This window comes from Callithrix jacchus, chromosome 9, assembly GCF_049354715.1.
Source record: "Callithrix jacchus isolate 240 chromosome 9, calJac240_pri, whole genome shotgun sequence".
NCBI lineage: Eukaryota > Metazoa > Chordata > Mammalia > Primates > Cebidae > Callithrix > Callithrix jacchus.
In genome coordinates, this window is record NC_133510.1 from 114315422 (window position 1) to 114332338 (window position 16917).

Consider the following 16917-nt stretch of genomic DNA (forward strand, 5'->3'; position numbering starts at 1 on the left):
GCCCATGTGGATGCCATGTGAGGCCTCACTCTGCCTGCCCCATCCTGGTTGGTGCTGGTCACTTCAGGCTGGAATTTTTTTTTTTTTTTTTTGAGATGGAGTCTCACTCTGTTGCCCACGCTAGAGTACAGGTCAAGCAATTCTCCTCCTCAGCCTCCCAAGAAGCTGGGATTAGAGGTGTATGCAACCATGCTCAGCTATTTTTTTTTTTTTTTTTTTTTTTTTTTTAGTAGTGATGGGGTTTTACCTTGTTAGCCAGGCTGATCTTGAACTCCTAAACTTAGGTGATCTGCCCGCCTCGGCCTCCCAGAGTGTTGGGATTCACTGTGCCCAGTCCATGCTAGAATTTTCTAGTCATTCAGCTTTCTAGCGAGAGGCCACAGTAAGCCGTGGCCAGTGTTGGTCATTTCTGCAGTCGTTACTCTCCCCCAGCCTGTTGTGTTCACCAACCAGAGCAGACCCGGGAGCTCCCAGGAGACATGCTGGCAGGGCTTCAAGTGGGGCCAGGCTGCCCTCTTACCTCACTGTTCATTGACTCTCATGCAGAGGTGGGAAGGGAAGGAGAAAGGAAATGGCCAGGCCACTGGTCATGATCCTTCCATCAAAGGTACCTGGCACCTCTGTGTCTAAAGCATCTGGTTTTGGGGGCCAATTCAATAGCACTAGCAGCTCTAGTCCAAGCTGTGCCCTTTTGGTCCAAGGTAGAGGTCAGATCACCTGAAGCCATAGTTGCTGGAACATCCTTTGGGATGGCCTGGCCCCCACCCTCCCCACTGGCTGCAGGCCTTAAGGATAACTGGGACGAAGTAGGCCAGGCCTGGAGGGGAACAGGCCTGGTTTCCCTTTCAGTTCCACTCCAGGCCTAGTCCCCAGTGTGAGTGCTGAGATAAATCAGCAGAGCCTCTGCTTTCCATTCCCCTGCTGCTGGTTTGTTAGGGGCTGTGGTATTTTCTAGGAACATCTGGATGGAGGGGATCCAGTGGGGCCACTTCTGTCTATTCCTCATCTCTGGCTCTCTTCCCTTTTCTTATCGTCTTTTGTCCATCTTTTCAGTCTTATCACAAGAGGAAAGGGAGGTTTGCCCCTCCTCAGCAGATTCCCACCTGGAAGCAGCTGGCTTCTTGGCTTTAGAGTGCCCCAGCACTGGAACCATCTGCAGGGTCAGTTGAGACCTGGGAGCGGTGCTCCTACCAGCAAAGGAGTTCCTACCCACCCTGTAGCCCTATGTGCTGGGTGTCCCGGGAGGGTCCAGGGCCAAGATTTTGTTGTTTTCCAGTGGCTAGCCCCTGTCCCTTTGGGCTTGGTGTGATGAGAGGGTAAGCAGCTGGCATCACCTGGCTGGGCAGGGACCTCTTTGCTTACCAGTGGGAAGAGGAATGATGTCAGACACATGGCAGAGCAGGAATGTCCCCAGGTCCAGGTCCAGGTCCAGGTCCAAAGGGCTGGAAGCGCTACCTTCAGGCTGGGAGGGCTGCCTTCTGCCAGCACATGCTTCTTGGGATCTCAGTGTGAATGGTGTTCAGGAGGCTAGGGGAAGGCACTACAGGCTCAGATCCTACACAGCAACACCACAGACACTCTCTGCAAGGGGGATTCCTGGGGAGATTATGGACAAACTCAGGCCTGGCTGGAAAGAAAAAGCATCAGGAACAAGCCTTCAGTGAGCCATCTTGGTCTTGTAGAGTTCAAGGCCCAAGCTACAAGCAGCTTGCTCCAACATCCAGGAGGTCCGGCGGTGCACACGCCTTGAGATGCCTGACAACCTCTACACCTTTGTGCTAAAGGTGAGTGACAAGGCTTTCCACACCCTGGGGCAATACAAATCCATACACATATGTCAGATCCAACACTGTTCCCTTCCTCCTTGCTAGGTGAAGGACCGGACAGACATCATCTTTGAGGTGGGAGATGAGCAGCAGCTGAATTCATGGATGGCTGAGCTCTGGGAGTGCACAGGCCGAGGGTGAGGCCCCAGGCCCTCGCCCCTGGCACAACCTTTGCTGCTACCACCCCTGACCTGCCCAGATCCTTAACCTCAGCCTCTTCTCCAGCAGGCTGGAGAGCACAGAAGCAGAGATGCATATTCCCTCAGTCCTAGAGCCCAGCACGTCCAGCTCCCTGAGGGGCAGCACAGATTCCCTTAACCAAGGTGAGTAAACCAATGTGTAGGCCATTGTCTTCTCGGTACACTGGAACCCACACTCAGCCCAGGACCACCATCACCCATCTTCTCTTAACAGGTGCTTCTCCTGGTGGGCTGCTGGACCCAGCCTGCCAGAAGACAGACCACTTCCTGTCCTGCTACCCCTGGTTCCATGGTCCCATCTCCAGAGTGAAAGCAGCTCAGCTGGTACAACTGCAGGGCCCTGATGCTCACGGCGTGTTCCTGGTGCGGCAGAGCGAGACACGGCGTGGGGAATACGTGCTTACTTTCAACTTCCAGGGCATAGCCAAGGTATGGAGTGGAGCAGGGCAGGTGGGACTGTGCCTCCTCTTCCCACTGGAGTTCAGGGTCCTAGAGGGACAGTCCGAGCCCACTGTCCTCTCCTCCCCCAGCATCTGCGCCTGTCACTGACTGACCGGGGCCAGTGCCGTGTGCAGCACCTCCACTTTCCCTCAGTCGTGGACATGCTCCACCACTTCCAGCGCTCGCCCATCCCGCTCGAGTGCGGTGCCGCCTGTGACGTCCGGCTCTCCAGCTACGTGGTAGTTGTCTCCCAGCCACCAGGTCTGAGCCTACTGCCCTTTGCTAAAGGGGATGGAGGGCACAGGGAAACTGAGTGAGGGTAGAGGCTTCTTGCAGACCCAGGGATATAGGGATCTTGTTCTGTGTCCTGTCAGCACTTGCATCAACACTGACGGTATGGTCTCTTTTGGTCACTTGTTCTAGGTTCCTGCAACACTGTCCTATTCCCTTTCTCCCTCCCTCGCTGGGATTCAGAGTTGGGCCTTCCCCACCTTAGCTCTTCTGGTTGTCCCCAGGGGCTCAGCCCAGAGGGTGTCCCCGGGCGATCCTCACCCCCAGAGCAGATCTTCCACCTGGTGCCTTCGCCTGAAGAACTGGCCAACAGCCTACAGCACCTGGAGCCTGAGCCTGTGAGTCGAGCCCGGGACTCAGACTATGAAATGGACTCATCCTCCCGGAGCCACCTGCGGGCCATAGACAATCAGTACACACCTCTCTGACAGAGGAATTCCAGGCCTCAACAGACGCCCTAGAGGAGCACAGGCAGAAGTGTGAACTTGTGAATGTAATGATCTTTCCTTCCTTCCTTCCAGAGAGATTTAAGGGACACTGTTAACTGCTCATGCCAGTTTGGATGTGACCCTTCTATTAGGCCTGTTGAAGGGCCCTCCTGTAAGTTGTATCTATCACCTGGCTTTCTCCTCATTGTTTACAGATGTAGTTCTTGTTAGAGGATGCCAGTAGCTCCTGCCCAGGGTCCCTATGCCCAGTCCCCATTAGAGAAAGGAGCTGGGGTGAGGGCCAGAGCTGGCAGTGGAAAGTTGTTCTCTTTTTCACTGACACAGTCACAGCTGATGACAGACTTTCTACAGGAAGAGGGGTCATCAGGAAGTCCAGAACACTAACAAGCCCTGGATTCTCATGGTTCTCTTATCTACTGTCAGTCCATGTGGCAGGTCTGTTGTGTCCACGCCACAGATGACCACATCTAATCTACTTCTACTCTCGGCTTTAGGACAAAAGCTCTGTCAGAGGGACAAGCTAAAGGTCAAAAATGATTTTAAACATTTTACCTCAGACTAATTTCTTTAAAGAATTCAGGTTCAAAACTAAACCATTGCTTATTTCACTGCACTGTTTCAACTAACATCCATGCAAATTTTGTAGTTGGAGACAGCTATGCAAACCCTGCCTGACTAGTTCACGGTCTGAGCCAGCACACTGGCTTCCTTGTCTATTGCAGTCTCAGGACAGTTACCTGCCGCTGAGTGGCCACTGTCCTTCCCAAATGTCAAGAAGTGAAGTGTGTCGTCCTTTCAGGGAAATTCAGGCAATTACTGAAAATGGAGGGTGGCAAGGACAGTTCTACCCTGGTGCCTTATGAATAAAAAGCTGGATTCTGGTTTACAGCAGCTTTACAGTGAGAGTTAAATTAACTGAGGTTGGGGGAAGAACAAGTAAAAAGGGAAGAAGGACTCCTGGGCGCTTTATAGTAAATCCTTCAGCAACAAGGCTGGCTCTGTGCCCTCCAAGCATCTAATGGCTTATTAAATTATCCCACAAGTGGGTTTTAGGCTCCTTTTTTTGAGCCAAAATGGAAGCTGGAAATCTGGTGCCATAACTATTGAGAAACTCACTTAATAGCCCACATTCAGTGTTCTGTTCCAGCTGGCTGCTGCTTCATTGGATGGAGAATGTATCTCCATGCACACACCGGCACACAGGGAGGTCCTGAAGTTAAATCTCCATCTATACTTGCTTTCACAAGTGATACAATTCATAAGGGGGCTGGCTCCTCCCAGAACTTTTGAAGGTTCAAAAACAAGGGGGCACTGACAGTGGAGTCAGCTGCTCTTGGGTGCCAGCAAAGCCTTTCAGTACAACCCTCCAGGCTCGCTGCAGTGCCTCAATCAGAAGCTAATGAAACCTCGGCCTAAAACTCATAGGACTGCCTGCCTGCCAGCCTGGGAGGAAGGTTAGGTCTGCTCCTTTCACTTAGGACTAAGAGGTCAGATTTTTGCATATAGGCTTCTTGAATTTTCTTGGGATCTTTCAGAGGGTGAGGAAAGAACCCCCCCTGCACCACTTTTTTTTTTTTTTTTTTTTTTTTTTGAGATGGCGTTTCATTCTTGTTGCCCAGGCTGGAGTGCAGTGGCATGATCTCAGCTCACTGCAACCTCAGCCCTCCTGGTTCAAGCGATTCTCCTGTCTTCTGAGTAGTTGGGATTACAGGCATGCATACCATGCTCAGCTGCTTTTTGTATTTTTGGTAGAGATGGGGTTTTGCCATGTAATGGCTAGGCTGGTCTTGAACTCCTGAACTCAGGTGATCCATCCACCTCGGCCTCCCAAAGTGCTGGGATTATAGGTGTGAGCCACTGTGCCTGGCCTGCACCACTTTTTAATCAATTAATTAATTAATAATTTTGAGATGGAGTTTCACTCTTGCTGCCCAGGCTGGAGTGCGACAGCACGATCTCAGCTCACTGAAACCTCCGCCTCCCAGGTTCAAGTGATTCTCCTGCCTCAGCCTCCCAAGTAGCTGGGATTACAGGCATGCACCACCACACCCGACTAATTTTTGTATTTTTTTAAATTAGAGCTGGGGTTTCACCATGTTGGTCAGGCTGGTCTCGAACTCCTGACCTTGTGATCTGCCCATGTCGGCCTCCCAAAGTGCTGGGATTACAGGCCCACTGTGCCCAGCGCCTGCACCACTTTTAATACCAACACTCCTGGGTGATCATGGACCTTAAAGCAGACCCGACACTGATCCAGATTTACAGTCCATTTTTAAGGACACCTGTCTTTATAAAGTCAAGCAGCTTTCTCTGGAAAATGAATGCTAACTAGTGTGAACTGAAAGAATAAGTAACAGTCTGAACCTTTTTTAAAGAAGAACGGTTATCATGGAAAGTCACTGGTCCTCTCCTCTGCACAGGACAGGTGTCCAGTACATAATAAACCAAATTAAATTCCCTCCCTCTAGCCAGAGTTAAAACAGCTGGGATACGACATCTTCACACCAGGAGCACTCATTTCTTAACAGCCGCTCTACATACATCTCTCAGGTAGTGCCAAGAGGCACACCAGGCACAGCAAACTTAGCAGACTGTACTTAGCCATCTGACTGGCTGCAATGTGCAAGTGGCAGAGATTTGTAAGGCACCCTCCTCCAGACTGCTAACTTTCTAAACTCATCCAAGTTACCAGGTCAGCTCAAATACATGCTAACAGAAAACTCTCATGGCCCTAGGAAGAAGTGACACTAAGCCAAAGCCTTTTCTTTGTGAGGGAGCAGGCCCAGCTGATGAAGGGGTAGGTAGCAGTGTGGGGCAGGCACCCCACTGGCTGCAGCTAGCCTACCACAGGCACAGGACAGCACACCCCACCACTCTCCTTCCAGTCCTGACCAGGCACAGTCAGCAACTTCCACTGAGAGTCACGGCTCAGCGTCAAACTGGACAGTAGGCATCATGATCCCTCTCCAGTTAGCTCTAATCACAGATTCCACCACTACAGCTTGACAGCTCCTGGCACCATCACTTCCTTAATCTTTTATTCAACTTTTATAAACTAACAGTCACCAGCACCAAAGAATTAAGTCAACTAACCTGCCTTGAATTTTAGACCAGCAATCCATATGGCTTTATCTGGTATAAATCTTCTGCCTTTGATCATTTCTGGACCATAAGAAAAAGGAATAGCAATCATTAAAATCTTGGGCCAGAGAACACTATTTTTACATAACAGTTTCTTAACCTAAAATCAAGGCCTTGGACTCTTCCCTGAGGGTTGCCTGAGATTCCTTCATGCTTTCTATTCAGGGCTAAGTCCCTTACTGCAAATGTGTTAGCTCTAACATCACCCACAAGCTAGAGGAACTTGTGAGTATATTAACAAGGACACATCTGACATCCAGTGTTTGGTTATAATATACAGCACATTGTGATAACACAAAGTGGATTCATCTTGTATCATTATGGGCAGAAGGTATTTGGCAAATTTTTATGTATTGTTTTATGTACTGTACACGTAACTTATTCTTGAATAATGCAAATTTTGCTATAATGTACAAATTGCTATATGTGAATTAAAAAGTTTTCAGAATCTCGATTTGCTGTCACAATATTTAAAGCTCTATTAAGACCATGGTTGCTCTATAAAATCCTTGCCCTTCCCGGATACGTGCCCTTCCCTTTGTCCTCCCTGATGCAATCTGGGAATATTAACAAATGCTTATGAGTCCATGTCAATAAGAAGCTTTGTACATCTTTTCAGCCTTCCTGTCCTCTGGATTTCTTTCTTGCAATTTTTTTCTGAGTGTCTCCTGCCCCCTACTGGTAAAGTAGAAAGATGCCTGAATTGGGAACTTCCAGCTAATTAATACTCATTTTGGTTCAGGAGATATTAAAAAGGAAGCTTACATAATCCATGTCAGCCCGAGGATGTGGAATTTCAGTGCTGCCCAACTCTGGCCAACCTTCCGCCTTCTGAAGCAGATCTCTAATCCACCAAAGAGCATAGACTCAGTCTTGTCTTTTTCTAGAGATACCTTGAACCAGAACTAAAGGTGAACAAGAAAAATCATTTGACAGCTACCTTCCGGGACAGTCAAAATGCACACTTAGCACACCTGCTTTGATAATAAGTACCCTACAATAGAATGAGCTTATACAGACACACACTAACTTGATCAGTTTTTAAAACTTTTTTTATTTTTTAATTTTTTTTAAGTTTTTATTTTATATTATCTACAAAGTAAAAGTTTTCCCTTAACTTAAAAGTTGAACCACTGTAGACAGTGATCACCTCATCAAACTTGATTTATAAATAATAATCCGTCAGTTTGACGGTAAGAATTTACTGAACCTTTGTCAAGTTTAGTAAAAGGGCGTTCCAAGTCTTGATTTTTTTTTTTTTTTTTTTTTAGCAGTAAAGTAATAGCAGCAAGAATCACTCTTATTACTTCTGTTGCTAGCTGATGTGTTCGTGACTTTCAAGGGTTATTAAAAAATAAATAACTTCCAGTTTCGGCAAGCAGAGCTGGGGTACTTGCGGGACTTTGAAACAGCGTATGGAATTATGGAATAGCCCCAAGTTCCTAAATGCCTCTACTCGGTCCAAATATCTTCCACTGCAAGTGAACTGTTAGCATTCCTATTGGATGTTACAAGAAATCAACATAGGTATTTTAAAAACAAAATAAATGAAATTCTAGTTTTCTGTGCTTCCAGTTGGTAGAAGCAGTAGAAGGGAGGAGGGAATTTGGCCTTTTGGTTCCTCCAGGGCAGCCTTACAACTGCTGTTGGTGGTGGGCTTGTACTGTAAAAAGAAAAGCGAACATTGAAACAGAAAACTGTTAACACCACACATCAGCCTAGTGTCTCTGCAGCACATGATTGTAAACTATTCTCGTGCTAGCTGAACAAGACTCAAAATTGAATTTGCTTTTCCCCCTCCCATCTGTACCAAAGTGGGGAGGGGTGGGTGGGTGGCTGGGTAGAAACAAACCAGTCAGACGTAAAACCACTTCAGATAAAACTCCCAAAAGATCTGTTCCTGGGGTAGAAAAATAGGCCTTAACAACCCCCCTCCCCAAATATTAACCAAGCACCAGTATTGCTTTCAGAATAACAGGTCAGACTGTGAAGTATCACCATGGCACCCATCAAGTAGTAGAGCACAATCACAGGGCGCTCTCCCCCCGTCAGGGCATAGGCTGGGGCTAACACTACACTCAAAGCCAGTCCATCCACAGCACTTTCTCAGCAGTATCTTCTCCAGAGCTACAATCAAACTCTGCCATGGTAATAACCCCCCACATGTCAGACTTTTGGGACTCAGGAAGGAAAACACTGCCCTGTCCAGCCTATCATAACAAAGAAGGCCAACTGAGTCCTAGGCATGCATCAGCTACACAGAATGCTGCTGCTGCTGCTTCTCATCAAGCCAAATCCTGTATACCAGCAGAACACACACAGACTCGGCTCCTGGAAGCCTCAGGCCCTGACACTGAACTGATCATCACAGTCCCTCCTGTGCACACTCCTAATCGGGTCTTGCTAGTTCTCAAATGTGGGGCTTGAAGCACTGGCCCTGCCTGCCATTCTACCTGTGCGAGCAGAATGCTTTGGGGTGCCCCGGCGGCCCCTGCACACACACGCCTCACCTGAAGGGTGCGTCATATAGGGGAAATGCGCTGTTGTCGAGACTGGAATGGGCTGTAGTGCACTTTGAGCGAGGGCGGCCTGGGGACCGCCGGGTGGCTGTGTCGTCATTAGCATCATTGGCGCATGGGCAGTTGGATGAGAAGGAACCATTCCTGACTGTACATGAGCCTGAAACAGAGAGCTCTTTTACGCATACAGGCAACATCGGCTTAAACAACATGTCAACTGTGTTCCTTTCACTGGGTTGGGACTCTCAGGAAAGGGCAACGGTGGGCCTCAGGGCCCAGTTCTGTTCTCTGGGGACACTCTCTAGTGGACTATCTATTGACCTAAAGATGCACTTCACCTTTGGGCAGATCCTGCAAGGGTCAGGGAGCAGGCACCAAGTGAGCCTGGGTAAAAGTCAGGGCTGTGCTGTCCTAGCCCTCAACATTTCTGATCATTGTATTCTATGTATAGGGTAAGGTCTTCACAAAGATTAGACCCCTGATCCAAGGGCAGCTTTCTCAATGTCATACAAGATGCAATGATGTTTTAGAATCAGGCTGCCAGGTGGGGCCTGAGGTAGTTTTGCAGATAACATCCCTTTCAAATAGAAAAGCAGATTACTACATTAATAAGCAGAGACTCACAGTCCAGTATGTGGATTACTTGGACCTCTCTTCATTTGCCTCTCTCCCTCTGCTTCTGGACTGCTCACCAGGTAGTGAAAAAGAGACTCTTAAGCCCCCATGACTCTCTCAGAAATATGCTGATGGAGCAGGAGGAGGAGGAGGAGTTGCAGTTTAATGGCTCCAATGAGATGGAAAGGAGTAATCTGAAATCATCTGGGCCAGCCCAGTGTTTCTGCACCAAGCAGACCTGGTCTCACTCACTGTCAAGTTGGAGAGGTAATTTTAGTCAGCCCAAACAGCTGGATTCCAGCTCTGCAGGGGGTTGGCAGGGCCAGGAAGAGCCCTTTCTTTTTTCTCACACTGTACACTGTTCTAGAGCATGATAAGCCTTGGATGAAATGCCATTTTTACTCTCATATATTCAAATGGGCACATGGGATATTTGAGCTTCCTTGTGTTAACCTTTTTGCCCTTTCAGCACAAAAACACAGTGAGGTTTTAGGGATCCCTGACTTACATGTAAGTTCACATGCCTACTTAGCCACCAGCCTCTGCTAGACACTTACAGGACCCCAGCTCATATGAAGCTGACTCCACCAAACCACGCTGGCCCACACGGACCAAACCGGCTTCCCTCCCCACAATCAAAAAACAAATCAACTGCAGTGCGCTACACCACAGAACCTAAACTTTGCAGGGTGAGGACGCCCAAACTTCCCAGAGCTGTGGAACTCTACTTACAAGGTAGCCTTCTGAGAGACAGATCCAACTGAGTCGCATCTCTAGCCCACACCTTGCCAGAGCCTCACTGGCGCACTATTTAACAGGAAATGGAATTCATTGTGGCAGGTCTCACTTAGACCCGCCTCAGAGAGTTCTGTTATGAAAGTAGCAGAGACATCTAATACAGCCAATTCACCCATAACAGCCCCAGGAGGGCATCAAGGCCAGCGTTAGAGCCCAACTTCAGTGCAGCTCCTTCTCCTCATTAAGACAATTTCCTGGGCCCTGGAGTACAGGGACCTTTGTCAGCAGCTGATGCAGACAGCAACCACTGAGATGGCAAGCACACCTTTCACCTGTAGCAGCTTACACTGGAGGTGAGCTCCAAAGTGCTTCCAGGGCTGCTCTTAAAGAGAAATGGGACCACCTAGGTGCTTCCAGCTTCTAGTTACACTGCACCAATGTCCAAGGCCAAGCCCTCTCAAGAGTACAACTTATGGTCAAAGCAGATATATTGATAACCAGGGAAAACAATTGGAAAGATGTGTCTGGAACTCATGTGAATAACAATCAAGATGACAGGCCCTAGTAGTCACCTCAGAGGGCTGAGACTCTGTGAAGGCCGTCATCCTGGCCCAGCTTCCGAGGTAAGTGTGTGGAGGGAGATATTTATGTACACATATATATAGTAGGCTATATAGACATAGCAAAGCAGACACAGAAAGGAAAGAAGAACTGGGTTGCATTCCAGAGTCAAAGATATTTTTAAGGTCTCAGCAGTTGGGAAAAACTAAAGGACTGACCAATCAGCACCTTCACTGATCCCACTACAAAACCACACAAACATTCCCTTAGGGCCAGATCACGTGTATTTGAGCGGGAAAGGGAGACAGGCAAATGGCATGACACACAGGGTTTCTTAGCTGGGAGAGCCTCTAGCTGCTTACCAATAACCTTCATATTCTACTTGGCCTTCACAGAAAGTTGGCTAAAGCTGGTTTACCTGAGGTACGTGGGCCATGTGGGGTGGATTGGTATACGCCGGTTGAACATGAGAAGGATGGATCGTAAAGACGGTCTGCTGTGCTGCTGGGAAACTATTCTGTGGCGACTGTGTGTTGGAGGCAGGTGTCATGGAGGGTGGGGTTGGTGCAAGCCCCGCGTGGTAAATGGCTGACTGCTGCTGTGGACTGGCCAGATGGAGAGCCTGGGCGGCCTGGTGCTGATGGTGCTGCAAAAGCGATAGGAAAGAATTGAGAGAAAAACTTCTTTAATGAAAAGCAGCCAAGGAACACTCACAAAGCTGAGCTTTGCACATGTGGGCCTATGATGAGGGGCACTGGAAAGTACAGGGGGAGTATACAGGGTGGTAAGAGCAAGGCTGGAAATGCCTCCCATGTGGACATTCCTTCTGGGTTGCAGAAGCCTGATTCTCAGCCTGGCAGTTAGAAGCTTCTGACCATTCTAAAGTCAAACAAGACTACTGCCCCAGATAACTGATAGATATCAGAGATCTTTAATTGCCTCTATTAGCAAACATGATTCAAGTAGCTCACAGGAAAGTAACCTAACCACATAAACCTTAGGAATTAAAATTTAAAAGTCCCAGGCAAATACTAATTACCTTATGAACTTTGTTAAATTTGATTTTGCATTAACACAAGTTTCCAGAGCTTATCCAATCACCTTATTATCATATGTATCTTTTTTTTTTTGAGACGGGGTTTCACCATGTTGGTCAGACTGGTCTCAAACTGTTGACCTCAGGTAATCCACCCACCTCGGCCTCCCAAAGTGCTGGGATTATAGGTGTGAGCCACTGCGCCCAGTCTTATCATATGTGTTTTAAATGTGATTCTTAAAAAAGCAACCACACCAGGGGCACAGCTGTATCCAGCTTCATGAGGGTGGATGTGCTTTGTGTTCTTATGACATGATACCTGGCACCAGAAATCAGATACTAGGATGAGGAAGCAGCTCCATGCAGACCTCTGAGGTGCCCTTACCTGAACAGGACTGGGTGCAGGATGACTTCCACCATGTTGGCTTTGCTGCTGTCCAGTGGGGGTAGCTGAAGGCTGAGGGTGTGGAGTATGTGGGTGCAGGGTAGCGTTAGGGTGCGCATACTGCTGAGCAAGGGAGCCCGTGGAAACTACAGTGAAAGAAAAAGGAGCATGTACACAACCAATGTGTGAAAACCTCCATGGCTCCTCTATGCCTCATCAACTGAACTTTCTTGATGGTTACAATGCATAACTCACACCACTACCAATTTCTATAGTAGACTCCATTTAAATCATTCATTGTCTTGAAAAATAAGTGTAGCCATTGCTTAACAGACTAGTATTTGGTTCATATAATGCAGCTCTACATATGATATTAAAATCAAATTCATTTGCATTTGCTCTTAAACAGTCACTAGGTTTTCCCAAAAAGGCAACCTGGGAGCACAGGCAGAAACTACTCAAACATGCCCATCTAGGCATGCGCTCTTTAGCTCAAGGCCGCCATCTGGCTAACCTCACCATGCTACTGCCCTGGAGCAATGTCCTAAGGGCACATACTATATTGGGTGGGGTGGGGAGGCCAGTGCTGTGTAAGGGACCTGGCAAGGCCAGGGATCTATCATTAGGGCAAATGACCACAATCTCTCTCAGCCAAACATAGGAGCCCCTCTGACACTCAGTTCATTCCCAAGCCCTAATTGAGGATCTCCCACCTTTGCTTGATAAAATAAATACAGAAAGGAAACTCCCTTCTGAGTGCTGCAGCCCTTTAGAAAACATTTTACTAGACTAACTTCAAAGGAAACATGATGCCTTTAATTCAAAATAAAAATAAGATCTCAAAGCCAATTCTTCATGAATCTCAGCATGGGCCACACCTTGGAACAAAACCATTTCTTCATGTCTCTCTTTTTTTTTTTGAGATGTAGTCTCATTCTGTTTCCCAGGCTTACTGCAACCTCCACCTCCTGGGTTCAAGTGATTTTCCTGCCTCAGCCTCCCAAATAGCTGAGATTACAGGCATGCGCCACCACGCCTGGCTAATTTTTCTATTTTTAGTAGAAATGGGGTTTTGCCATGCTGGTCAGGCTAGTCTCAAACTCCTGACCTCAAGTGATCTGCCCACCTCAGCTTCCGAAAGTGCTGGGATTACAGGCATGAGCCACCATGCCCAACCTGTTAATGTGTTTCAAAAACAGTAAGTTGAGAATCAGAAGCACAGTAGGATGTGTTCACTACTTCCAGTGACTATGGACAACACACTGATGATACAAATCTAACCTGCACGTGGCTGTGAGTCACATGTTCTCACAGAGTGTTCTCTGGACAACTCTAGCAAGGCATGATTCCCAGCCCTCTTGAGAAATGAATTCTAAAATCCGTTAAGATAATTACCCCATACACAGAAATGATTCCAAAATAGTTCCTCATGTTCTTTGTATAACGTGTTAGCAAACACAGACTTATGCAGGACTGACTGGGGAGAGAAGCAAGCACAACTTTGGGACCAGGCGCCCTAGCTCCAGCAGTCTTCAGGTAGGCAAGGCTGCTGAGTCATCAGCATAGATGACTCTGGGTATATCCCATGTAAATGGTGTGCAGACGGTTAGACTAGGCACATGGAGCAGTTCTATAATGCTAGGTGTGGTAGGGCTAAGGGCCACCAACACTCCAGCCCAAACAGTTATGTCTCCAGCTGCAAATCTCTCTCTTAGCAGAGGACAGGGCAAGGCAAAGAGCCAGTTCTAGGATAACCTGTGCATCCACTGCCAATGCCACAGCTGTCACAAATATTCTTTCATAGCCAGTTTAGACTGAATAAAGCAGTTTTGTTTATACACTGGAAAAAAATTTTCCAGACTGCAGGAATTAACATATGCCAGAACATTTTAACAAGAAAACTGTCAATATATTCTCTGAATGTTTTTAAGAGTAGTGAATGTCTTCTGGGATCTGGAACAAATGATGTACAACTGCCTTCCTGAGCTTCACAGTCCCAAGAGTATATGAAGAGAGTCCTTTTCTTCTAACTCGCTGGCTTATTAACAGGCCCTCCATCATCATCATCATACTCATTAAGTTTACTTCCAGCTCCCCCGAATTGTGTAGGTACTGACTTGGTCTAAAAGAAGATCTGATGTAAATTTTGAAACTGAGTTTGCTTGTTCTTGTAAAAATCTTACATTCATTTAATTTAAAAATTAAATTCATTTTTAAAATGCATTTGTTTTGATTTTATTTTTGATATAGCCTTGCTCTGTCACCCAGGCTGGAGTGCAATGGCACAATCTCGGCTCACTGCAACCTCTGCCTTCTGGATTCAAGCAGTTCTCCTGTCTCAGCCTCCTGAGGAGCTGGGATTACAGGAATGAGCCACCACGCCCAGCTGATTTTTGTATTTTTAGTAGAGATGGGGTTTCACCATGTTGGCCAGACTGGTCTTGAACTCCCAGCCTCAAGTGATCCACCCACCTTGACCTACCAAAGTGTTGTGATTACAGGCATGAGCCATTTCACCTGGCCTAAAAATTTATTTTTTAATAATAAAAAAGCCACATGTAGCTATGTAGCTACTATGTTGGACAGCACACTTTTTTTCTCACTCTGTTGCCAGGCTGAAGTGCAGTGGCACGATCTCTGCTCACAGCAACCTCTGCCTCCCAGGTTCAAGTGATTCTCCTGTCTCAGCTTCCCAAGTAGCTAGGACTACAGGTGCCCACCACCACATCCGGCTAATTTATTTGTATTTTTAGTAGAGACAGGGTTTCACCATGTTTGTCAGGCTGGTCTCAAACTCCCGACTCAGGTAATGTGGCCGCCTCAGCCTCCCAAAGTGCTGGGATTACAGGGGTGAGCCACTGCGCCCGGCCAACAGCGCAGTTTTTGTAGCACATTTCCATCATCACAAAAAGTTCTACTGGATGGTAATATCTATAGTTGTCATGGTCCCTTACTGTTAAACCATTAGCACTAACCCCTATCTCTACCCCTAGCCTCTTAAAAATATAATTTGTAGCAATACTAAATCTGTCTAAAGAAAAGCAAATCCCAAATTCCATTCATGGGAATTCATAATGATAAGAGTACGAAATCTCAGAGGGTTTTTTAAAAAACTTTATTTATTCAAGAAACTTTGCACTAAAAAGTTTTAAATTCCACTTTTAATTACCTTCTAAGCAAAGTATTAAGAATATTAAAAAGTAACAATAAATATAGAGAATAATTATGCCCATGAAGTCTCATAATTAAGTTATTCATCAACTAGAAAAAATATAAAAATCTTGAAATCGTTTGATGAAAAAAAAGATGAAATACAGCTTTCTGATCTATAGCTAATTTGCATGCATAGTACAAATCCCAAGCTGAGTGAATGTACATGGGCTTTGTTTAAAAAAAAAAAAAATCCTTTCCCTAGGATAAAACTTAAGTAGCCTTCATAAAATCTTTTGGATTAAAGATAATCAAAGATGCATTGCTCCTTTGGTCCAGAAGTTTCCCACTGAGTGTTCCTTGATATAAATATTTATGATTCTAAACATGTTATCAGTCAAATCTTATTTTAATAACACTAACCACATTCCAAAACTAGTTTCCTCAGCCATGATCTCATGGAAACAAATTCAGTATATAAAGCTGTGTTTACTTTGTAACTAGGTTTTGTCATTTTGACTTTGGATGCACAAGCTGTAAGAGATCACCAGCATTGCAAAGCTTGAAAAGTAAAACAAAACAAAATCTTCCAACTTGTAAATTTGATGTTAAATTCAGAAAAAGTGAAGGAAAGTTGAAAACTCCAGGGAATAAAAGGCAACCTGACCAAACCATGACAAAACGGCTTAGAACAGGGGAAAATGAAGCAGCAAATTAAATTAGTAGCCCAACTGTTAGTTTCTTTTAAAAAAAAGATACTGATATTCCCTTTTAGGGAAAGTTGTGCTAAAGCAATTAAGACTTAGGTGTAATGATTAAAGACCTTTTAGCTACTTACCAGGAAAATGACACCAAACTACTAACAGAGACAGTAAGATGACGAGGATAACTACATTTGAGACTTCAAATTAAGTACATAATAAAATCACCCACTGACACTATCTTTTACACACTACAATCACAGACATAGTTTCCCCTTTAAGAGTATATACATACAGCAAGACTCCTTTTTAAAGAGCATCTATTAAAGGATTAAATTTGACATCTCCTAGCACCAAATAAATTTATATATACATATACATACACGTATCAGCTTATTTTTGGATACCAAGTCACGGTATAATTAATGAAAATTTAAGGTCAAATGCATTTTAAATGCTAATATGACATTTAGTAGAGTCAGACATTGAGTCACCCCAAAATAACTCAAAATGTTGTCCCTAACATAAAATTTGAATACTTAATATCTTCTAGAATACAATGTTTCATACAAGGTGACACATATTAATGGCACAAATTTCTAAAGAATTTCTACAAATATTAGTACTCTTCCCATTAAAATACCAAAGTCCATGACCAGCCTTATGTTTGTTTTTATTTTTTATTTTGAGACAGAGTCTTTCTCTGTTGCCCAGGTCAGAGTGCAGTGGAGTGATCTTGGCTTACTACAACCTCTGCCTCCAGGATTCATGGAATTCTTGTACCTCAGCCTCCCAAGTAGCTGGGACTACAGGTGCATGTCACCATGCTTTTTGTAGAGACAGGGTTTCACCATGTTGGCCAGG

At 45.9% G+C, this 16917-nt stretch overlaps 2 protein-coding genes across 57 annotated transcripts in view; one reads left to right on the forward strand and one right to left on the reverse strand.

Annotated features, from left to right (window-relative positions):
- SH2B3 (SH2B adaptor protein 3) overlaps positions 1 to 6800 on the forward strand; it is a 46990-nt gene extending 40190 nt beyond the window's left edge. For 3 of the 7 annotated variants that reach the window (XM_035257654.3, XM_078337315.1, XM_009004633.5), the window contains 6 exons: positions 1683 to 1784; positions 1872 to 1963; positions 2052 to 2149; positions 2241 to 2455; positions 2557 to 2728; positions 2891 to 6800. In XM_035257654.3, the coding sequence (XP_035113545.1) occupies positions 1683 to 1784; positions 1872 to 1963; positions 2052 to 2149; positions 2241 to 2455; positions 2557 to 2728; positions 2891 to 3186 (975 nt within the window). In that variant the 3' untranslated portion in view covers positions 3187 to 6800. Of the gene's footprint in view, positions 1 to 875; positions 1161 to 1682; positions 1785 to 1871; positions 1964 to 2051; positions 2150 to 2240; positions 2456 to 2556; positions 2729 to 2890 lie in introns of those variants that run through there. The other 4 variants (XM_078337316.1, XM_002753016.6, XM_009004635.5 and 1 more) reach the window with 2 other exon arrangements.
- ATXN2 (ataxin 2) overlaps positions 6221 to 16917 on the reverse strand; it is a 141691-nt gene continuing 130994 nt past the window's right edge. For 18 of the 50 annotated variants that reach the window (XM_035257649.3, XM_035257646.3, XM_078337310.1 and 15 more), the window contains 4 exons: positions 12203 to 12348; positions 11200 to 11427; positions 8859 to 9027; positions 7383 to 8011 (listed from right to left, as the gene is read on the reverse strand). In XM_035257649.3, coding sequence (XP_035113540.2) covers positions 7983 to 8011; positions 8859 to 9027; positions 11200 to 11427; positions 12203 to 12348 — 572 coding nt within the window. In that variant the 3' untranslated portion in view covers positions 7383 to 7982. Of the gene's footprint in view, positions 6370 to 7113; positions 7254 to 7382; positions 8012 to 8858; positions 9028 to 10214; positions 10290 to 11199; positions 11428 to 12202; positions 12349 to 16917 lie in introns of those variants that run through there. The other 32 variants (XM_078337314.1, XM_078337312.1, XM_078337313.1 and 29 more) reach the window with 3 other exon arrangements.